The 24,086-nt window shown below is 45.2% G+C and overlaps 1 protein-coding gene across 4 annotated transcripts in view; it reads left to right on the top strand.

Annotated features, from left to right (window-relative positions):
* Positions 1–24,086, top strand: part of MGAT3 (beta-1,4-mannosyl-glycoprotein 4-beta-N-acetylglucosaminyltransferase) — a 50,866-nt gene extending 26,780 nt beyond the window's left edge. For 3 of the 4 annotated variants that reach the window (XM_028745590.2, XM_077934955.1, XM_077934956.1), the window contains exon 2: positions 16,441–24,086. In XM_028745590.2, coding sequence (XP_028601423.1) covers positions 16,442–17,947 — 1,506 coding nt within the window. In that variant the 5' untranslated portion in view covers position 16,441 and the 3' untranslated portion in view covers positions 17,948–24,086. Of the gene's footprint in view, positions 1–5,298; positions 5,321–16,440 lie in introns of those variants that run through there. The other variant, XM_028745591.2, reaches the window with a different exon arrangement.

The following is a 24,086-nucleotide window of genomic DNA, read 5'->3' as shown; positions in this document are numbered from 1 at the left end:
GTTCAGCTCCCAAGGTGAACATCAATGTCAGTAATTGTTGACCTGTTTACTAAAGTTCCATTATGTTTCGGATGTGAGTACAGGATGGTATAAATCACTTGATAATTCTGAACAATAAGAAGGCCTAATTCTAGGGAAGGAGAAGATAACCTCTAGTGTATTACTGCACTTGGCCCCAGTTTCTTACTGCTTAGGAAGATGACAATAAGCACAGATTTATAATAGCTTAGAACTAAAATAGCTTAGATCCAGTCATTTCCCTGTGTACCAAATAAATTACAGCTGTCTGTTGAATGAACCCGTAAAATGGTTTAATTTTCAGAAGGAGATTTAGGTGTCTTAATTCAGGTAATAATTTGAAAAGAGTTTGTTTCTTGAAAAATTATTAGGGAATAGCAGCTAGCAGAATACCAGCCATTATGTTGGTTGGAGTAGTCAGTATGGTTCCCTCCAGATGTTTTTGGGCTACAGAACCCATCATCCCTATTGGTCTTTCTGGCTGTGGTTGATGTGTGTTGTAGTTCCAGGTTATCTGGAGGGCACCATGTTGGCTACTTATACTAGAAAGGGTATGATGGAAAGTGAATCTATGTATTGGAAGGGCCCTACTCAGTGGGACTCAGTGTCACAAGTAGAAGGCAGGCTTTGTCCTACCTTGACCATGTCTCAAGTGCCAGAACCATTGACTTAAGTGGGAAAGAAAACCAAGGATGCATTCAGGGATGCTAGTTGGAGAAGTCAATCTGCTCCCTGTAATTGGTGACCCCAGTATCTTGAAGTTGGAGAGGATGTTTTCTCATTTCCCAGTCTCCTTACATTTTTATTTTTTTTACTTAATCAATTTCTATACCACCCTTCATCCAAGGATCACTGCATTTTATTTACAATAGAAACACACAAAACATAGTAATGAACAAAAACAATTACATGCCCCTCCCATAAGGTTTGTTTATTTTGTGTCCCATAGAAGTCATTGGGAAACAACCCAGACTCTTCTCTGCCGTAGCTTAATTCTGACTTCTGTTTCTTGGTTACCAGGTAACAGGACTGTGTTATACTATTAGCAATCAAAATTCTGCTGCAGGAAAAGGTGCTCATTAAATTGCTGACCTAAAAAAAAAAGCATGGATTTCTAATCTCTTAATTGGCTCAGTTGATTGTTACATGCTGAAATCACTAAATCAGGAATGAGGAACCTGTGGCCCTCCTTGTGGGACTCTAAACCAAATCAGCCCTAACCAGTATGGCCAATGATGATCAGGGATGATGGAGTCCAACATCTGGAAGGCCACAGATTCCTCATCTCTAACCCGGCTGTCTCTGCCTGGGTGCTCAGTACAACACCACTCGATAGGTCAGAGAGGCAGGAAAGGGAGGTCACTATCACCCATTAAAAAAAAAAATCCATCTCCCTCACTATGAGACTGATACACACTGTGTCTGGGTTCAAGTGATGGCTTGTGGTGTTTGTGGCCAGTGAAACAGAAAGGGGATGTTGTTAGCGCACTGTCCACCTTATTGTACTACAAACTCCTTCACCAAGCTGGCAGAATGTAATATTGAATGTGGTGATGGAGAACGCTTTCATGATTGTATTGAGGGACTTCCAATATTTGTTCTGAGGATGGGCAAAGACTTCATGACAACCATGAAACTGTCTCAGTACATCGTTGACCTGACATATGTATCTGAACATAGTGTTCACCACAGCACAAACTAGTAATATTTTGCTGATTGTGGGGCTTGTTGTGCCTTCCCCACAGGCTCACTTGTTTGAAGACAGGCAGAGGGGACCCTTCTGGTAGTTCTACTGCCTTCAGAAGTTTGGAGGTGATGGTGGCTCAGGGGAGGGCAACCCTTGTGGCACCCCTTAAACTGTGGAATCCCCCCTCCTCACAGAAGTGTATCTGGCACCATCATTATGGAGTTTTCATTGAATGCTGAAGATGTGCCTCTTTACCCTTAGCCTTTGACACCTCATGTATATTTTAGGTAAAGGTAAAGGTACCCCTGCCCGTATGGGCCAGTCTTGACAGACTCTAGGGTTGTGCGCCCATCTCACTCAAGAGGCCGGGGGCCAGCGCTGTCCAGAGACACTTCCGGGTCACGTGGCCAGCGTGACATCGCTGCTCTGGCGAGCCAGAGCCACACACGGAAACGCCGTTTACCTTCCCGCTTGTAAGCGGTCCCTATTTATCTACTTGCACCTGGGGGTGCTTTCGAACTGCTAGGTTGGCAGGCGCTGGGACCGAGCAACGGGAGCGCACCCCGCCGCGGGGATTCGAACCGCCGACCTTTCGATTGGCAAGCCCTAGGTGCTGAGGCTTTTACCCACAGCGCCACCCGCGTCCCATATTTTAGGACCTACCCTTTTATTCTGTTATTTGTTTTAACTGATTTTTATTTTAACAATTGCATTTTTAAAATTGTAGCCCACCCCAAAACCTCCATGGTGAAGGGAAATAATTAATAATTGGCAGCCAATATAATATGCTCAAACCATCTTGCCCCCATGAGTAACCTGGCCGCCTTTGCATATAATGTGTTGCAGTAATCTAACCAAGCTGTTAGCAGAGCATAAATAACAGTAATTAGGTTATCCTTGTCCAGATAGGGGCGCAGTGCCTCAGTCTTGCCTGGACTGAGCTTCAGTTTGGCTTTCATCCTAGTCCATTACCAAGGAAAGACATAGGTCCAGCACATCCATACCTGCAGATGTAAAGGAGAAGTAGAGCTGTGTGTTGTCATCATATTGCTGACAATGTACTCCAAAACTTCAGATAACCCCACTCAGCAGTTTCATCTAGGTGTTATTGGAGACCTCTGGTTTCCATAGTTATTTTTTGGGGTGGGAAGATCCTTTAAGTTCTCTGATTTTCATACGTTCTGTCAGGACTGGTTCGGGTTCAGGCAGCAGCTGCTGGAGGCAATGGTGGCAGCCTCTTTTCCGATCTCCCTAAGCCTCCCTTACACAGCTATGTCCTCCAACGGAGGGGAAATGGTTGACTACTACATGGCATGTCCTGGTTCTGCTATTCTAGCCCATTGCTTTAGATGCACTACCCCAGGGGTGCCAAACTCAAATTTATCGGGGGCCGCATCAGCAGTTTGGTCACCCTCAAAGGGCCGGTTGTATCTGTAGGACGTTACATGAATGTAAAGTGGAGGTTTCCTGTGTAGAACGGCCGGCGCTGCTAGAGGGCAGGTGTTCTCTGGCTTGTAGGCTGCCGCGCATGCGCTGAAGAGGCGGCTTTCTTGTGTCCAAAAAAAAAAAAAAAAAAAAAGCGAGAATAAAAGGTGAAGGCTGGCGGCCGGCGGCAGCTACACGGGCCACATGATGAGGTCTGGCGGGCCGAATTCGGCCCGCGGGCCTTGTTTTTGACACCCGTGCACTACCCCATCACCAGTGTTGAATTAAGAGTCAGCTGGCAGACCAGTCAGCTTCTGTGTGTGGAACAGAAAAGGGCACCATCTCCTTTGTCTCAGACAACAAAGTGACTTAGACTAGCCCTGCGGTCTGTTGTCTCCTTTCCACCTGTGCATTGTTTTTCTCTTAATTGTGGGCGAAGGAGAAATTTGTTGATTGCTTCATTGGATGAACTTTGGCCTCACGCGCCTGCAATTCAGAGGCATTTCTTGCATTGCAATGTTAATCTCAGGAAATGGAAAAAGGAAAAATGGGAGAGAAGGCTACAGAATGTCAGCCCACCCAGAGGCCAAGTGTTTCTTCCTCTCTGAGATGAGGAATCTCTGGTATGTGAGGATGCAGAGGTGACTCTGTGTGTGGTTAGGAGCAGGGCAGGCTGATCTTAATTTCATAGCTTTGGGGTGCTATGACAAATAGTTTCTATAATTCAAGTTTCCCCAAGGAAAGAATTTTTTATTGCAGTGATGTCTCCCACAGGGGAGAGAGACAACTGGATATGAATCCATCTGCCAGTGGGTAGGTCAAATCCAGATTAGAAACCAAGGTTTCTAGTGTGTGCTACATGCTATATACTCTCAGAGGTGAATTCAGATTTAACAACAAAGTTGCCCACCAGGCAAGTTCTCTTTGAGAACTTGTGTGATGGTTAAGAGTAGGGTTGCCACATTTCACAAAGTGAAAATCCGGACACAAAGGTTTGGCAAAGTTGTTGAGCCGATTTCCGGAAATTACGCCTAGGACAACATTTTTGACGGACGAATCCCGGCTATGTCCGGGAAATTCCAGACGTATGGCAGCCCTAGTTAAGAGTGTGAGGTATATGTCCCAGGGCTTTTTTTCAGCCATAACTCAGTTCCAGCACCTCTCAGGTGGGCACCATTGCCATCATAAGAGAACAAGGGAGGCGTTCATGATGAGTCCTGGCACCTCTTTTTCTAGAAAAATGGCACCAACTATGCAGAAGCATTTTGGGGGGGCTTATCAGTGGGGGCTCCTATATCTAAATAAACCCCAAGCTGAACTGCCAATTTATGGATTTTAGTGCTGTGCTTCTGTCTTTCTAATTATCCACAGGCCCATGATTATTCAAGTCTTCAAAAACCTGTTAGCAGGCAGGTAAGCAGGCCCTTCTTTGAACAATCCTGTATCCTCATCAAATAATCCTCTTTGGGCCAGGGTCTCTACTCATGTGTTGTAAAATGGTGTGTGTGTGTGTGTGTGAGAGAGAGAGAGAGAGAGAGAGAGAGAGAGAGAGAGAGAGAGAGAGAGATTGCCTCATATTTTTAGACCAGTGTTTCAACAGTCATGACCCATAATAGTGTTCAATGTTTTGGAATGCAGAAATAAAATCCTCAAACCATCCATTCTAGCATGCGGGGGGACACCTAAATTTTATAATTCAGTATTTGAATGACTGGTATTAGTAATTGTATTATAAATTGGTATTGTTATAATGAGGCTATTATTGGATAGTGATTGAAAACTAATAAAAATTATTATCAGTAGTGTTCAATTCTGCGGCTGTGAAAAGGGACTTCTGGGCTTTCTTCAGAAGTCCTCGTTGTGGTATATGTGTATATAACAGAGGGTGAGATACTATTGCTACCAAGTTGTGAAAGCTTCTGCTTTCCTGTGCTTCCCAATGTCTTCAAACTTTTTAACAAAAAAAGATTGCAAGCAGGATGCTATGAAAAGAGTCTTTCACAATGTGACATCCACAGGCCTAGGCCCAGTTGTAGTTATAAGGAAACTGTGGGGAAAGTTTGAGGCCTAACCACCACCAACCTAAGGGGGGGCTCATCTCCTGCACCAGAACTACTTGGTGTCATGTGAGCAGCACTCCTGCCTTCCAGTGGAGCTCCATCAAGGCTTCTCTGCTTGGACCGGCTAGCTGTAAGTGAAAAATGGGCCTTCATCCCCTTCATAGCTGAGCGGCAGACTGAGAATGTGGCAGACTCTTCTGCCCAAAAGATGATTTCTGGGAGGCTTTAATACAGGGGTAGGCAACCTAAGGCCCATGGGCTGGATGCGGCCCAATCGCCTTCCCAATCCGGCCTGCGGATGTTCCGGGAATCAGTGTTTTTTTACATGAGTAGAATGTGTCCTTTTATTTAAAATGCATCTCTGGGTTATTTGTGGGGCATAGGAATTTGTTCTTTATTTTTTCCAAAATATAGTCCGGCCCACCACATGGTCTGAGGGACGGTGGACCAGCCCACGGCTGAAAAAGGTTGCTGACCCCTGCTTTAATATGTTGCCTTGGTGAACAAAGGGGTTTGTGTGCACTCTTGGAAGCAATGTTTCTTGGCCTGTGAGGTGGCTCGGGTGAGGTTATATTTTGTGTGCGCAGGAATATCACTAATTGGTGGCATGGAATGAGAAAGGTTATTAGGAGGGACACTTGGGTGGACAGAAACAGCGCGGTGCTATTGCTACCTCGTTAGTAGGAGACTGAACAAGAGGAGCTATGGGCAGAGATAAATTGTGTTTGGGCAAGTAGATCTAATAGTTAGATGCAGGGCCAGAATTGGAAGCCTGTGGCCTCGAGCGACGCTTACATCCCAGCAGGAGTCAACTGGCAGTCCCTTGATTCTGCTGCTACTCCTTGCTCATGTTGTTGGTTCACTTGTCCTCTGATGGGTCCCGCCAGGAGAAACAGCCTGTGCCACCTTGCCTTCTCTTTTTGGGCAGTGGCGCAGACTGAGCTGAGGCACGGAGCAAGAGAATGGGCAGCAGCAACACTGATAGGGCTACTTGGGCTGGCAAGCCTGCTAAGGCCATCTAGCCAAAGGATTCCCCAAAGCTTGGGGCATGGGTAGGCAAACTAAGGCCTGGGGGCCGGATCCAGCCCAAGCACCTTCTAAATTCAGCCCACAGACATTCCGAGAATCAGTTGGTTTTTACATGAGTCGAATGTGTCCTTTTATTTAAAATGTATCTCTGGGTTATTTGTGGGGCCTGCCTGGTGTTTTTACATGAGTAGAATATGTGCTTTTATTGAAAATGCACCTCTGGGTTATTTGTGGGGCATAGGAATTTGTTCTTTCCCCCCCCCCCCAAAAAAAAAAAATAGTCTGAGGGACAGTGGACTGGCCCCCTGCTGAAAAAGATTGCTGACCCCTGGCTTGCGGTTTTAGGTGAATAGGCAGTCTTGTTCTTATTGGCAATGCTACTTACACAAACAACTGCTGGCATTAGCTGTCTTGGCTTCAGGAAAGAAACTTTGTCCTTGGTTTTCAATAATAACCGGCTATATAGCTCAGATCACTTTTTCACACACATTCTTGGTCAGCCCTATGCTAGCCTTGTAAGATAGGCCAGTTTTATGCCTGTATTGCCAATGGAGAGCTGAGTGGAAGAAATAGTGCCTTGTCTAGAGAGTTCTTAATGGAGGCAAACCAAAGACTTCTATTTGCTGTGCAATGCTACTTCTCTTTTATCTGGAAATGAATTGCTTCATAAGGTAGAGGAAGGAGATGTAAGATAACTTTAGTCTTTGCTTCTGCTGGTCATCTTCTGCCCTGTCCCCTAGCTTGCATAGACCTCGCCATACTGTCCACTGCCTTCATAATTAAATGTTGTGTATAAAAATAATTATGCACATTATGCACATAATTATGCACATTATGCACATAATTAAATGTCGTGCATAAAAATTTCGAAAGGAACTCTGGCAACTTGTTCTTGACTCCTGAACTGGAGTTTAAATAAGCAGCCTCACACCCTCTGGCTTGAAACTTATTACATCTTAGAGATCTCTACTGATTTATGGTTTTAATTTGACATAATCCATTTAGCCTGCAATCCTATGCACACTTACTGGATCGTACGTCTCTCCTTTTAAAGTCAATGAGCCTTTCTTGGAAGTTGCCTACGCACATGCATAGGTTTGTTGCCTTTAGTTACTTTGGAAGCAGCATTTATTTCACTGGAACATTTTGGTCTGCATTTCCGTTGATACCCAGGGTTGTCATTCTGAAAATCATTCTGAATTTAATGGCCCCGGTGTATTCCTACTAGGATAGCTGTGAATGCACTTTGCCAAAGGTCTTCATGTTTCACAAGCATTAAGAAACAGAACAAGGTTTTCTGGCCTTTTTTGATAACCTCTGTCTGGGTCTACTTCAAGCTGCTGCCTTTTTATTATTAAAGCAAATTCTTGTTTTGTTTTCTAAAAAAACCTTTGTAATAGGATACATTAAATGCTTTCCACTTGATAAGTTTTACTAGTTGCAAATTTAGATGGTTGTTTTTCTTTTCTTCAGGCATAGATAATTGTGTCTGGACATGAAGGAATTTCCTTCATCTTAAAAACTGCTGAAGAACATCTATGCCTGAAGGGCAAAACTCCAACTTAGAATTATCCACACTGACTGGCAACCGCTCTGCAAGGTTTCAGACAGGAGTCTCTCCCAGCAGATGCTTTACCTGTCTTTTCCTATGCTGAGTATCTTCTTAATCACCATAGTTCTTGGGCCTCCCTCAAGTTAATACATGAATGTAGTGAACCCTTCTCTGCCTGCAGATGTAGTGGAAAGAGTATTGTTATAGATTTTGGGGGGTGATCCCCCTAAACCCTAGAAATTAGTAAATGGTAGGATTTTCATTAATTGAGATTTGGGACGCGGGTGGTGCTGTGGGTTAAACCACAGAGCCTAGGACTTGCCAATCAGAAGGTCGGCGGTTCGAATCCCCGCAACGGGGTGAGCTCCTGTTGCTCGGTCCCTGCTCCTGCCAACCTAGCAGTTCGAAAGCAAGTCAAAGTGCAAGTAGATAAATAGGTACTGCTCCAGCGGGAAAGTAAAGGTGTTTACATGTGCTGCTCTAGTTCGCCAGAAGCAGCTTAGTCATGCTGGCCACATGACCCGGAATCTGTACACCGGCTCCCTCGGCCAATAAAGCGAGATGAGCACCACAACCCCAGAGTCAGTCACGACTGGACCTAATGGTCAGGGGTATCTTTACCTTTACCTTTACAAGTTGTGCCAGACAAGGAATTCCTCCTGTCTTATGCAAACCAGCCTGACTGGTCTAGTGAAGAGCAAATCTGTTAACATGACAAAAGGTGCTGACGGGCCATCTGAAGGGAATCATTTGGCCTGGGGAGACACATATTGCCAAGGTGTTGGGGTGTCTGTTTGAGGTGATGGGATTCGCCAAAGGAACACAGACTGGGAGGGGGATGCCTAGAACCCCCTGGGATCTTCCTATCACTGGGCAGAGGGTGGGGATGGTACCCAACTTTTGCAACAGTATTAAGGAGGAAGGTGTGTGTGTTCCTAGTGGGTGGATTTGGAGACAATCTGGTTGTCGGGAAAGCTGGATGTTTAGGCCTTGTTGCAGTGGTAAAACCCCTTGTCTGAGTATTGTATAGTACTGTATACCACTGAAGGCAGAGGGCTCACAGGATTACTGTATGGAGGATCATTTAGTCATACAATTCTCCCACTTGAAATCTTACCACTCAGTGAGAACTAGGTCGTAGTCCCAAGGGCTGTTGTGATTGCACTGTTGGAGGTTTGCCATAACCTCTTCTGAAGATCGCTCCTTGTTTATCTTCCGGCAACTCCTGCTGATAGTGCCTAACTCCTGACTAGAAGATATCAGATGGAAACCCATTAACAGCAGGCCGTTTTGATCCTGGGGAGAATGCAACCTAGGCTGCCTGCCTGAGTAGAGCTGGTGGACTTTGGCTCTTTCTGCTTCATTTTCTTGGCAACAAGTCATGGAGAGACAGATAAAAGAGGAAAATTATCGGTTCTGCTTATATCTCTTTGATTCTTGCACCTATTAATTTCTAATTGCATGATGCTTCCAAGCAAGGAAGATGGGGAGGAAAGTGTCGAAGTGGGCAGGCTAGCTTGCTTGCTCTTTAAGCTATCATAGTTTGTATGACATTGTGGCTGAAATAAAATGAGAGCCATTTGCAACGATTTCTTAGAAATCTTAGAAAGGTGGACTTGACCACAAAGGGCAGGAAACATGTGTAAGGTAAAGAGCCAAGTGGCAGTAGCTTAGCATCACTTGTAAACATGTAGAAGCTGCTTTCTACCAAGTTAGACCATTGGTCCATCTAGATTTTTCTGGTCTTTGCTGGCCGGCTGGCTCTCCAGGATTTTGGAGAGTGGTCTTTCCAGTTCTACCTGGAGATGTCAGGGATTGAACTGGGAACCTTCTGCATGCTAAGCATGGGCTCAACCACTGATCTATGGCCCCTCCTTTCCATTAGTGTACCATAAGAGGAGTCAGAGCATATTTCCTAAGTAGTTTAAGGTGCATTCCTGGATGCATCCATCACTCTTTTCCTCTTTGTGTAGACAGGGACTCCACAGAGTTTCCTTCACTACCCTTTCTGCCACTTTATGGGCAGTGGGCGACCTCATCTAAAGTCGGGCATAAGCTGTGATGGGGAGCTAGTGGCGCCTCAGAGGTTGCTGGGCTGTAACTCCAAATATCTCCTACCACTGGCCATATTGACTGGGGCAGATGGGAGTTGGAGTGCAAACACAGCCGTTGGCCACACATTCCTCATCCCCAGTGTTAAAGACTGGCAGGAATTCCCCAGTGCAGGCCATGTGACACCTGGAGGGTATGAGGGAATTCTAGAAGCATCACTAGAAATCATGGCCCTGTCCCTGAATGATGAGAGGCAACAGTATATGAAATGCACTGAATATCCAAGCAATATTCCTGCCCATGGTTCTGGGATCAAATTAAGACAATGTATACATTTACCCTTTATTAAAGTTTTAGGATGGAAATTCAATTTTGATCAAAGAAAAACGAAAGAATTAAAACCCTGTTCCACAGGTATCAAAAGTTTGGGAAATGCCCCAGGGATGCCAGTGCATAAATATTTCAACTTGAGTCAGCAGTAATGTGAAACTGTTGCAAAACACACCAAAACCAAAATCCAATTTAAGCAGCGTTAAGAGAAGAACTATCCACAATATATTGAGACCCTTTGCTGCAGTATTTTGCCTGTCTCCGTCATCAGATTAACACTGATGTGAAGAGTCCAAGGAGGTAAAGAAGATAAACAATAGTCTTTGTATTATGCTTTTTATATTTATTCCCTTTCTTTAGAAAGCTTAGAGGCTTTCAAGTACTCACCAGGCTGGAAGGAGAAGAGCTCTCACCCCCACAAGTGATATAGGACCCAGCAGAAGCTCTGACGTAACTCTTATTTGCCAGATTGTCTGCTGTTCCCAAAGCCTTTTGAGCCATGAACCAGAGCAAGTAGGAAGATGCCTCTAAATTAGGCAGATTACGTGGCACTCCCAACAGATGGACGCCAACAACAATAATTCAGAATTTCATATGGGCTACACATAAAATGAAGAGATATGCTGATTAAACAAAGAAATCTCTGAATAAAATGTTTCAGTGACATTTAAAATAAAAATATGTTGCTAGAATAACCAGTAGATGTCTAGCCAAGCATATTCATACAATACAACTTCATTCCTAAGCATACATACTGGGAAGTAAACTCTATTGAATTTACTGCATAGGATTGTCCTGTTACCCCATAACAAAAGACTAATATTGTCAAGAGAAGTTTATAAATGATTGTTAATTTTAAAAATCATGAACTGGTCATGGGGACCCAGTTTCTAGATATAGATAGGATGGTCACTCCACTGGTAGGTTAAGAATCAGCTGACCACTTCCTGGATCAATTTTTCAATGACTAAAACTACAGTGATTCAGAAACTTCCACTGGTGCAGAATTCAACAGCCAGATTGCTCATGGAGGCAAGATGGTTTGAGCATACAGGTGGTGACCATTCTGCATGTATTTCATTGACACACAACCACCGATGCACAGGTCATTTTGGACCTGGAAGAGGGCAGAACGTGCTTGTGTGCACTCCACTGACGGGTGTGAATGTCCAAAATTCAATCCATGCGCAAATAAAGAGTTGCCTGCTTTATACTGATCCTGGCCTGACTGCACTGGTTGCCAATTAGTTTCCAGGCCCAATTCAAAGTGAACTGACCTAGACCCCGCGCTCATAATCTGAGGCCCTTCTTAAGGTGCCACCTGCACAAGAGGTTTGGAGGGTGGCAACACTTGCTGTTTGTGGAATGCTTTCCCCAGGGAGATTTGACTGTCGCCTTCGTTGCATATCTTCAGGCAGCAGGCAAAAGCATGTTTGTGGGGGCGGGGAAGGTTGTTGGTTTGTTTCTATTGCTTTTATTATGTATTTTGTGTTCTCATTTTCTATTTTTGATCTTTGGATGAAGTGCGCTATACACATTTAATAAATAATAATAACAATAATAACTTAAAATCCAATATTATGAATATCAGTTAGAGTCTGGGAGCGTCCCAGGTGTACTGAACTAGTTTTGTGGGTTTTGTTCCATCTTCAGCCACATCCTGCAAACATTACCAAAAATAGAAAGTAAGGCCTTTTTTACCTTCCAATTACTGATGAGCATCCTTAAACTAGCCTTGATGTCCTTCACATTAATTGTCTTTTCTGCACTGCAGCTGGCCTGCAATTTTTGCAAATAGTAGTTCTTGCAAATAGCGGTTTCTGCAAATGTGGTGACATCTGAAACGGGCTCTTCTTTTGCATGAGCTGTTCTTGTCCTTTCAAAGACAGAATTTTCTCTCTGACACCTGGAAGAACAGTATCAACCTTACTGCAGTATCAGTCCCCAGCAGCAAAAGCAGTACCCTCGATTTTAAACTCTTATCCTATTTTAAGACTGAAAAAGAGGCAGCTCACAAAATGGGGAAGGGATGGGGTAACTGGGCCCCTAAAGGACCAGGTGCGCAGCTTGGAAGTCGTTTCAGACTAAGAGCTGTCCATGGAGGTACAGGTCAATTCTGTGTCCAGGGCAGCTGTCTACCTGGTATGTTGGCTGAGACCCTGCCTGCCTGTGCATTGTCTTGCCAGGGTGGTACATACTCTGGTTATCTCCCACTTGGACTACTGCAATGCGCTCTATGTGGGGCTACCTTTGAAGGTGACTCAGAAACTACAACTAGTCCAGAATGTGGCGATTGGTGACTGGGAGCGGCCACCAGGACCATATAACACCGGTCCTAAAATACCTACATTTGCTCCCAGTACGTTTCCAAGCACAATTCAAAGTGTTGGTGCCGACCTTTAAAGCCCTAAATGGCTTGGGACTTGTATACCTGAAGGAGCGTCTCCACCCCGCATCGTTCAGCCCAGACACTGAGATCCAGCTCTAAGTGCCTTCTGGCAGTTTCTTCATTGCGAGAAGTGAAATTGCAGGGAACCAGGCAGAGGGCCTTCTCAGTAGTGGCACCCACCCTGTGGAACGCTGTCCTGTCAGATGTCAAGGAAACAAACAACTGACTTTTAGAAGACATCTGACGGCAGCCCTATATAAGGAAGCTTTTAATGTTTGATGTTTTACTGCGCTTAATGTTTTAATTAAGCAACCCAGTCAGATGGGTGGCATATAAATAAATTATTATTATTATTACTAGTAAAAAAAAAATCAAAGCTGAAAAACTAAATCAGTGGTTCCCCACCCCAACAGACTATTTGAAGATTGCTGAGTGTCTTGGCAGACTACCGTACTTAATGACTTTTCCGCCTGTTGTAGAAATTGTAATTTGTTGTGCTAGATACTGTATGGTTTTTAATTATATTTTTTCTTTATTTATGATATGTTGCACTGTACTGCAATTTGAACTAAATTATAATACAATAAAACACCAACAATATTAAGAAATCAAATACAATTAAAAGAATATTTAATGCGATGGGAGTGCCGTCTCCAACCACAAATCCACAGACACTGGAGACTGCCTAAATGAAGCTCGTGGGCTGCTGATGGTCCCTGGAGTATAGTTTGGGAACTCTAGGAACAGAGTGCTTGGGCCTGGTGGCAAACTATACAACTGCCATCACAACCAAGGAGGCCCTGTTCTTAGTAGGCATGTATTCTCCACACGTCTTTTGGCCAGTGTACAGTGGTGCCCCGCAAGACGAATGCCTCGCAAGACGAAAAACCCGCTAGACGAAAGGGTTTTCCATTTTTGAGTTGCTTCGCAAGACGATTTTCCCTATGGGCTTGCTTCGCAAGATGAAAACGTCTTGCGAGTCTTGCAATTTTTTTTCGCTCCCCCCCCCTTTCTAAGCCGCTAAGCCGCTAATAGCCTTTTAGCCGCTAAGCCGCTAAGCCTTTAATAGGCGCTAAGCCGCTAAGCCGCTAATAGCGCTAATCCGCTAAGCCGCTAATAGGGTTGCTTCGCAAGACGGAAAAAAACGCTAGACGAAGAGACTCGCGGAAGGGATTATTTTCGTCTTGCGAGGCACCACTGTACTCAGATGCTGGACAGAGTACAAAAGGATGTACATATGGGGGAATGCAGACCTTAAAACTACTTTGATCTCAAGTTTTTTTTAAGTGTTGCAAAGATCAGAACCAGCACTTGGAGCTGAACCTAGAAACAGGAAGTCAGTGCAGATTATGAAAAGTTTAAGAAACAGCACCTATCGCAAATGAATAACCAGGCGGGTAGCATTTTATATCAGTTTACATTTTCCATTGCTTTTCAGGGCCGTTGCTGTGTAAGTCATGTCCCAGGAGTCAAATCTTGATATTATTAAACCATGAATAATCACATCCAGGTCAAAATGGCAGCATAGCAATCCCTAGATATCACCAAAAGTATTTTAGATCATTTGTTTTGGTATCTGCCCCCAACAGCAAAAAGCTTTAGTTCGGATATAGACTGCCTTTCATTACAAGACCTTTTAAGCAGTGCGCTTCTTAAAAAAGAAAACATATACAACTGAAGACACTTCACTGAACAGCAAGACATGAAGCTCCTACCCCTGCTGTTCTTTCTCCCCCTGCCCAGAACTGCTTGATTCACTCACACACATGAATATCATTATAATTGTTGGGACACAGGCTGATCCCCCTCAGCTAGATAAAACAGAAACAGTAGCTAATTGTGAGCTGCAAACTTAGCCAGATAAACTGCATCAGAATAAGACAAAAGGGCAGGAAAACATTATCTACACAGATTGACAGCAACCAGATAAAATACCTATCAAAGGGCAAAGACAAATAAGTTCAGAATCGATTTTCCTTCCAGTTGCTCATAATGCCAAATAGCAGTAAAACAAAATGAGTAGGTAACATCCTATTCTCATTCCTTTCCCACTCCTGCTTCTCTTGTAGTAGGGCTGAGCCCAGAGAACTAGGCTCCTTGTGAGCATTGCCTTCACTGCTATATACCTGGCTAGCTTTCCCCAATTTGTGCTGCAGCCAAATAGTCTTAGGGGACTCTTTTTTTTTTTAAAAAAAAAAGGGTGTGTAGTTCAACTACAGGAGTTGTTGTAGTGAATGGTGGTCTAATGGGGGGTGGGGTTGATCAGGTGAGTCCCTTGGGGATAGAAAGTGAACAGGAATGAAAAAGGGAATGAAAACCGGAATGAAAAAGACAAGTCCCTCTGGAAGGCAAAGCTTTGGTTCACTGTAAGCCTGCCTCGTTTTTAATACTTGCACTCTAGCATTTGAAACTGTAGGCTGATTTTCCAACTGAGGTCTGCACCTACACTTTAAGCTAATAAGCTGCATTTAAAACCTAAGCCGAGCCTACGCTGAGCTTGAACTAAAAGCTAAGCCTGTTATTTATGAATGGACTTTCCTGCCAGCTAGGTGTGCATTGTGGTCTTTGTTAATGCAGAACTTTATATAAGCTTCGCCCTATTTTGGAAACCGAGCTAAGCCCAGGTTTCTGGGTTGTGGTTTACTGGTAGAGGAGAGCTGCAAGAACTGTAAGTTTCTACAGAATTATTATCTCCCCTAGGATTGATTTCATGAGCTGTACATTTCTACAGGATTGTTGGGACTCAGTTCATGCCCTTTGCTGAACCTTTGTGGCTTAAATCTGTGAGGAGGAAAAACCTAACCCTGGTTATGCTTCCCATCCTGAAACATTTTAACTGTGGTGCAGTTAAGTAATTTTAGACTCTGGACTTAATAGTCTTATGGAGGGCTCCATCTTTAGATCATAAACTTGTATTCCTTCACTTTCTTCAAAATGTGGTAATCCAGCTCTCATGTGTTAGGGGTGTGATATGGTCTTAGATATATGGTAATGTTCATAAGTGTACCAACCAAGCACGTACATAGATCAGCACAGGAAGACCAACCTGGAACCATTTTGATTCCTAAACTGCGCCAATGTTTTCTCCGCAAGGTCAAAGTGGGAAACCTCCCATTGTCTCTTTCCTCACAAATCCTGTCTTAAGGGCACATTTAAGATATGAATAGGGTGTGAGCCTGTGACCTGGCCCAGGAACTAAGTATTTATCACTACAAAAGAATGGCCCGGCTCCCCAGGCAATCCAATCAAGTAACCTGCCAGACAGGAGATAAACAAGGACAGGAGAGAGAAAAACAACATTCAAATTTCTGTTTAGACCGCCTTTTCTGTGATGTAGGTATGATGTATCTGGGGGGTGGTCTTAGGTTTGAAGAGGTTGAGCCCAGTCGGTGGCACTGGCTCAAAGGCGAAGTTGACAAGGTTACACTCCTTCTGTGATGTATGTATGATGTTTCTGGGGGTGGTCTTGATCTACAGGGTGGCAATTTCAAAAGTCTTTATAAGGCCTTGCATGCCATTTTTCTGGGTCCCTCTCTCCTGCAGGTGAGGGGAGCACCCTGTTGCAACAGATCAATAAAAATCAAGCTTACTAGCTGTTTTGCTTCTCAATATTCTCTGGTTGGCCTCTGTTATTCTCTCCTACCAATAGGGAACCTATGTAAGGACTCTATATGGGCTCTTGGATACCCCATAAGGGAAAAGGGCAATTTTTGTTTACAACAGGGGGACCTCTAGCTCATTCTGCTGAGTGGGGTGGTGGTGGTGGGGCTTGGCTTCTGCCCCTGAAGGCACTGCTGCCTTTTACCCAACCAATGATTAAACAATCTCTGTGGGCTAGGAAATATTTAACCCAACTTCTCTCTTTCTCTCCCTTTGTCTTCCCTCCCTCCCATCCCAGGATGAAGATGAGACGCCACAAACTCTTTTTGACTCTGTGCATGGCTGGTCTTTGCCTCATCTCTTTCCTTCACTTCCTGAAGGCCCTCTCCTATGTCACATTCCCCAGGGAGCTGGCGTCGCTTAGCCCCAACCTGGTCTCCAACTTCTTCTGGAACAATGCACCCGTCACACCTCAGGTCAGCCCTGAGCCTGGGGGCCCGGAGTTCCTCCGTACGCCGCTGTACTCCCACTCCCCTCTGCTCCAGCCCCTCTCCCCAAGCAGAGCTGGCGAAGAGCTGCACAGAGCCGAGTTTGTGCTGCCTGAAGACACGGCGGAATACTTTGTGCATACCAAAGCTGGCGGTGTCTGCTTCAAACCAGGCACCAAGGTGTTGGAAAAGCCACTAGCGGGCCGGCCAGAGGAGAAAATAGAAGGAGCTGCTTCGGGGCGGACAGGTCGGAAACCTCTGAGCACCAATGGGACAAAGCGGCGCAAGTGGGTGGAGTGCGTGTGTCTGCCTGGCTGGCATGGGCCTAGCTGCGGGGTGCCCACCGTGGTCCAGTACTCGAACCTCCCCACTAAAGACCGGCTGACCCCACGGGAGGTTCCTCGGAGAGTCATTAATGCCATCAACGTCAACCACGAATTTGACCTCTTGGACGTGCGTTTCCACGAGCTGGGCGATGTGGTAGATGCCTTTGTGGTCTGTGAGTCCAACTTCACTGCATATGGTGAGCCACGCCCCCTCAAGTTCCGCGAGATGCTGCTCAATGGCTCTTTTGACTACATCCGCCACAAGCTGCTCTATGTCTTCCTGGATCACTTCCCCCCAGGCGGGCGCCAGGATGGTTGGATTGCTGATGACTACCTGCGCACTTTCCTGACTCGGGATGGCATCTCCCGCTTCCGCAATCTGCGGCCCGATGACGTTTTCATAATTGACGACGCCGACGAGATCCCGGCCCGCGATGGCGTGCTCTTTCTCAAACTCTACGATGGCTGGACGGAGCCCTTTGCTTTCCACATGCGCAAATCCCTCTACGGATTCTTCTGGAAGCAGCCCGGCACCCTGGAGGTGGTTTCTGGTTGCACGGTGGGGATGCTCCAAACTGTTTACGCCACAGATGGGATTCGCCTGCGCCGGAGGGAGTACTACACCATGCCAGGCTTTCGGCAGTATGAAAACAGCACAGGTCACATCCTGGTGCAGTGGTCACTGGGTAGCCCGCTCCATTTTGCTGGCTGGCACTGCTCTTGGTGCTTTACACCAGAAGGAATCTACTTCAAACTGGTGTCAGCCCAGAATGGGGATTTCCCCCGCTGGGGTGACTACGAGGACAAGCGGGACCTTAACTATATCCGGGAGCTAATTCGGACTGGCGGGTGGTTTGATGGCACCACCCAAGAGTACCCTGCTGCGGACCCCAAAGAACAAATGTATGCCCCCAAATATCTGTTGAAGAACTACCAGAGGTTTAGTTACTTATTGGAGAACCCTTACCAGAAAGCAGAGGGGGCTGGGTGAGGGGAGTGGGGCTTGCATGGGACTTTATGGAAAAAGGGGGAAGTGGGGTACGTCTTTTGTTTTTCTTCCCCCCCCCTCCCCACCCACTCCTCTTGGAGAAGTGTGTGTTCTCTCCAGCCTCTGTTTGCCCCATCCCAGAGAATATACTTGGGTGTGTCTGGGTGTGGGGGAGTTTCCAAACCATGTAAGCAAGGACCAGAGGATGCAGGAACTGGCCCTGAGAACCAGCAGGAGGTACAGCTCCTTCACCTCTCTTGTGGGATGGAAGAAAACTCTTAAGACAGGTAGTGTGACATGGAGATGAGAAGGAGCACACAGCTGGATGTGTGAGGGTGCAGAAGCCTTGAGTCTTTGTAGTTTAGGTGGGCGTGATGTCAAACTCCATTGCTAAAAGCCAATGTTCATCTGAGTCATTTGAAACCAATGGGTGTCCAATTAAGTTCTGCTCTCCTAGCATATTGCCACTTGTTCAGCCCATAGAGGTTATGGACAGAGGTCAGGGTAGATGTGTGGACTCTTCTTGACTTGGTCGTTTCAAGAGCATGTGGTGGTGTTTGGCCAAAGAGCACTGTGTCCCTGGATACAATGCTCTTTATTTGGAGCCAGAACAGGTGGGTGGCAGCTTCACTAGGAAATGTGTGTATAAGTGTGAAAGAATTTTTGTAGGTGACTCCAGGAGTCATGTCTGTCTAGGATATGTATATTTTGCCACGTGTGTTTGTTACATTTGAGTGTGGGTATGCACACAAACTGGGAGTACGGTAGCACCAAAGAACTCTGCTTTCCACCTGATGATGATGAACATTCAGGGAAAAACTCTCTGCAAAGTGGCAGGCTATGGAGGTTGAAAAGCTGTCTGGTTTTGCTCATTAAATTGATAGTTTTGGTAGCCAGTCTCTAATGTGGAAGGAACGTGACAGTAGGGCTGTAGCCCACAGACTTGCAAAGGGAATGCCCACTGAGGTCCTACTTTCTCTCTTCCACAACAAAATCTGCTGTTTACATTTTCAATTAAAACAGTGTGCATGTCATGCTTAGAGTTGCTTTTAAGGAAAGGGGATATTAGGATGCTAAAGCTACAGCGCCCATCCTACTACTTCTGGAACAGGAGAGGTGTAAAGGTACTTGGCTCTATGATGCCACCATTTTGAGGACAGTGCTATATTGGAAGTCTAGCACTTGCACGCCTATAATATGGTTTGCATAGGCAAGTAGAGAGGGGACAGGGTGTGTGGCGGATGAGGCTGATGTAAGAGCCAAGCGTTTAAGTATTCCATTTACGGTGTGCATCCTTTCTCCTTTGGTGAAGGGGCTCCACTTTGTCTCTTTTAAGTTACTATATGGAGTCAGGGTGAAATGTATTGTAAACCCCATGTTATGTTTGCTGCTAAGGAAATATATTAAACAGTGAGCTACTATGCTAACTGCAAAAAATGGGTGATGTGTGTGCAGCAATAGGAGGTGCACACAGGTTCCTTGCCACTGGAACAGTATGTTACTCTGATGTGTGGTGTGTGTGTTTTTTCTCTCGTTCCCTTTGTCTTTCCTGCCCTTCAAATGCATTATTCCTGATCCCTATAAAAGACACAGAAAGTGCTGTGTCTTCTTTATAGTTTTCCTTTGGCATCACTCCTAATGCTTTGTCTCCATGATGCGCTCAGCCAGTTCATGCTCTACCATTTTCATGTGATGAAATCTCTTTGCATTGACTCTTCTTTTTTGGTGCAGCTGCTGGTCTTGTGAATGCTTGGATAGCTCAAGCACCTCTTCTAGTGGCAAACTTTCTGGCCAAGGGGTGGTGGGAGAAGTGGCTCCCTGTACCAACCAAAGTCCTCTTGCGTTTAGCTGTGCCATGTAAAAATGGTTGTATGAATTGACCTTTATGCCTTTAAAATGAAGGAAATTCCGGCCTAAAGCTGAGCTCGCTTGAAGCCCCTTTTCTTTTTGTTGGATGGGTGAATGGATTGGCTGGTGCTGCCAACCTAACTCTGTGCACCACTCTAAGGCAATGCTAGATTTTGTACATGGTTCCTTTCTCTGTTGAAGCATTAGACCACCCTTCTCTAACCAGGTGTCCATCAAGTATCGTTGGATTCTAACTCCCATCATCCCTGACCATTGGCCATGCTGGCTGGGGCTGATAGGAATTCCAGTCCAAAGCATCTTGAGGCCACTGTTTGGGAAGGCTGCACTAAAATGACCCATGGAATGGGCTGCATGCTTTTTCTCTGAAAAGATCTTCATTGGGTTAAAGGAGAGGGATCCTGAAGCATACTGGGTACAGCGGGCACAGTGGGGTGTAGAGTTGATGGAGCAGATCTCAAGCTGCTATTCCAAAATGAATGTGCAGCAATAGCAAAGGAGTTGCTGGTGACTAATGGAGGTTAGTTAAGCACCATTGGTTCCCAGTACTGCCATTCAAAGGCCCACTACACAGAGGGAATAGTTTTCTTTCAGTCTTGGGAGGAAATGGGAATCTAAGCTTTGACCTTCAGCTCTTATGACCCAGCCTGCCTAACACAATCCTTGCAGTATGTTCCTTCACTACTGATGTGTGTTGAGAGGCAAGGGAGGGGGAGGGGGGAGAGATGGGCTCCAGCTCTTGGGACATGGAGAATGTGAGCTTTGGCGATGCTGCAGTGCTTGGTTGTGAGCCTGCAGCGTATTGGGACAAAATTCAGAAAAATAGCCCGTCAAGAAATGAGGACCAAGGGGATGACTTCACCATATCTTCAGCACTGTGCTGCTTTCCTGCAAACCGAGCTCCTTCCTCCAATCCAGCCCGCTGTTCATTTCAGTCCTTGCACTTGCTCTACAGGGCATGCTTTGTGCACATCTAGGGCTTTCACAATTACTGCTCATGAATTCGTAATACTCCCATCACTGCTGTCTCTAGGCTCCATCTGTCACTGAAAAGCGCAACACACACAGACAGCGAGGCTGTTCCTAGCCCCGTTATACTTTCTGCAACTCTCCCCCTTCCTTGGGGTGGGGGGGTCCCCCCCCCCGCCCCGTTGTGTGCAAGCAACAGATCCCATTGTAATTGGATAAGTTAGCGCTGAATTCCTTTGGGACGCTGAAAGAACTCTTTGTTCTGGTCCCCCTTCTTTGACTGCACCAAAGTGAAACTTGAAACTGACCTCTTGGGTTGGGGGTAGGGGAAGAAAAGGAGAATTTACAGTAAAAGCTTTGCTTTTTAAAAAATAGGACTGCCTTTTGCGTATGATGGTGTGTTTTTTTAACATTTCCAGTTTAAGAACCCTCTATTATTTATTTATTATGTAGTGGGAACAGAGTCCCACATTAAGGAACTTTGCACTAATAGAAAAGCCTTTGGACTTCTGCATTCCGGTGGGGGGTGGCCAACAGTGGCTAAAGGAGAAACAACGTTGGGGAAGTATCTTGGCAAGCCAGTAATTTGGGCACCTAATTTTACCCCTTGACTTGCAGAGTCAATGGAAAATGAGTAAGTCAAATATTAAATGTGTATGCAACAGGTAGAAGAGGAGAGCTCTGAGATGATTGAAGAACCTGCCCTAATGGAAGAACCTTTGGGCACAATTGTAGAGGAACCGATGTAGAAAAATCAGGGTGTGCACACCCTCCATCTTGTAACAAGACTGTATCCAGCTGGTATCACGTAGAGAATCTGAGATCCTTGCACATCATTACAAAGGTAATTAAGGGTCTGTCCCCACTTCCTCTTGTCCCCTGCTTTCTAGCCAGAGGTCTGAGTGATTTTGCCACTTGTGGTTTGTTCCAATTCAGCACTAAACTATGGGTTTTCCCATAAGAAAGCAGTGGGGCAGACAGAAGTGTGGATGAGCCCTTGGTGTGGTTGGTGGGCAAAGCCAGCCTCATTTTGGAGTGTGCCAGTGGCTGCATACTAACGAGTAGCTGATGCTGTGCAAGTGGATATTTAGTGCCTGCCCCTCCATCAGTTTAACGTATACACAGAATTTGTGTTCAGCATTGCAGCTGCAGTGACGTCGTGTCTTAACTGTATTGATGAGTGTTTGGAAAGAACTTTGATTTTTAGAATAACTCATGCCACTTCAAATGGGCAAAGGGTGGGCTGACTTAAAAGTATTAGCAGAGTTCTTTCCTGCTATGCAGAAAGGTTTGGAGCAGTCTTTGTTATAGTGCTGCATAATTGCTACTTGCAAATGTTCCAATAGTATGTACTATAAGCATCATGATGCACTATCCTCATGAATGCCAGCATATAATTTGTAGCAGAGCTAGGTTGAGTCTCCTCACTCCATGAATAGCTAGGGGAAGTTGGGGAGTCTCTCTTTCCCATTTTCCCCACAACAGACCCACCTCACTTATCCCTAGTAGACCTCCAGAAGTATTGTCATGGCCAGTGACAGCAACTATGGCCAGTAACTGTGGAGAGAGTGCCCACTTTGTAGACAGGATTTAGAGGATAACTTCCCTTTTGTTCAGAGAAGCTCTGTCTCCCATAGTGCCACATTCCTCTGTCTTCAAACCTGATTTGTACAAAATGAGGTTGTGAAATTGGTCTTTGACTCTACCTCTTTTTAAGTTGCAAGGTGTGTGGGGGGTTGAATGCTTTTCCTTATTTGAAAACAAAACTAGCTTCCCTGTGTGAGGGAAAGATGTGAGGGAGAAGAATTATAGCCACCATAGACTTTTCCATGATTTGTTTGTTTTGTGTCTCTAGGGATTCCTACCCACCCTCACCAATGAAATAGCACTCCGCTATGAGATCCCATAGCTGCAGTACATAATGGGTATGGTCCAGGAACAGTTTCCCCATCTTATCTGCTCTTTATATGAACTAAGCATTAGAGAACAGCTCCTTTGACCTACTTGTAAGGATCTTTTCATCCCTTGACCAATACAGGCAGCAACTTATGTGACTGGTTATCAATTTGTACTAATTCTTACTCATGTTCATATGTTCTCTGTGACCTTGGGGGCTACTTCACACCTTATCCAGTTACAAGGGACAAAGTTGGCACTGCGCAGAGAGCTGGATAGGCTATTCTTTTTAGTTCTGTATGGAAGAGATATTTTCTCTCTGCTGTGTAGCTCCTTGTCTTCCCGATACTGTCATTAAGACTGGGTATTCAGCTGCTGAAAAAGGAAAACTGGAAGATTCATAACTTCTTTTCTATAGCAGGCACATAAGGATGTTCTGAATCATTTCTGGTGAAACTACGGCATTTTCATTGCGAATCTAGAGCTCAGACTTGAACTACTATTAATTTTCACTCGTTGCCTGCTCCTAGGCAGTTGCCGAACTTCATTTCTCTGTCTGTCCTCTACTGGTGGAGATCTGGAGTAATCGTGGAAGTAGTCACACTCTGGATTGGATTGGAAGGGACAAGGTGCCATGGCTTTATAGACCTTAAACTGAATGGTTTGGAAAAAAGGAATGGTACTCCACTCAACTTTTGGAGCGCTTTTCAAACTCTGAAGGATCTTAAAAAGGGAAAATATGGAGTTGATGAGTTTTGTTGGGGGGAAGAGAGGGAGGCATTAAGGGCCATAACCACGCTATAAACCTAGGGCTGGGAAACCAGTGGCCCTCCACATGATGTTGGAGTCAACCACCAGCCACCCCAGCCAGCATGGCCAATGGTCTGGGGTGATGGCAGTGGTAGTCTAATAACATCTGGAAGGCTATGACTTTGCCACCCCTGCCATAGAGAAGCTACAGAGAATTTTGATGCAGAACTCTCTCATAGGTGTGGGTGGGGGGAACAAGGCTGGTAAATTAGCCTAAAAGAGATATGAAGAAAAACCTGCAACAAGGGTGCACACCACTATCCAGCATGATTCCTGAGGGAATAATCGAGCAGTATTCTACCGTGGAAAGTCCTGAATGAAAATAGCTCATTTCTTAAAGAAAGGATACGGGATCTCTTGTCCCAGCACAAAGAAATAGCTTTTGTGCCCCCTGTTGGCTAAGGAATACATGGGACTTGCCAAATAAGTTGAAGAAGCCCTTTAAAGTCTAATTTATAAATACCAATTATTAATAATTTTTTTGTAAGGGAAAAATCAAAGTGTACATTCTGAAATCATTTTCTCTGTAAATGGTTGGATTTCATTTCACCCTTAAAGGGATGTTTAAAGGAAGAAATAAAACAAATTACAAACCATGAAA

The sequence above is a fragment of the Podarcis muralis genome, chromosome 10, assembly GCF_964188315.1.
Source record: "Podarcis muralis chromosome 10, rPodMur119.hap1.1, whole genome shotgun sequence".
Classification (NCBI taxonomy): domain Eukaryota; kingdom Metazoa; phylum Chordata; class Lepidosauria; order Squamata; family Lacertidae; genus Podarcis; species Podarcis muralis.
The sequence above is the reverse complement of the archived record's forward strand: the minus strand, read 5'-3'. Positions and strand labels throughout refer to the sequence as shown.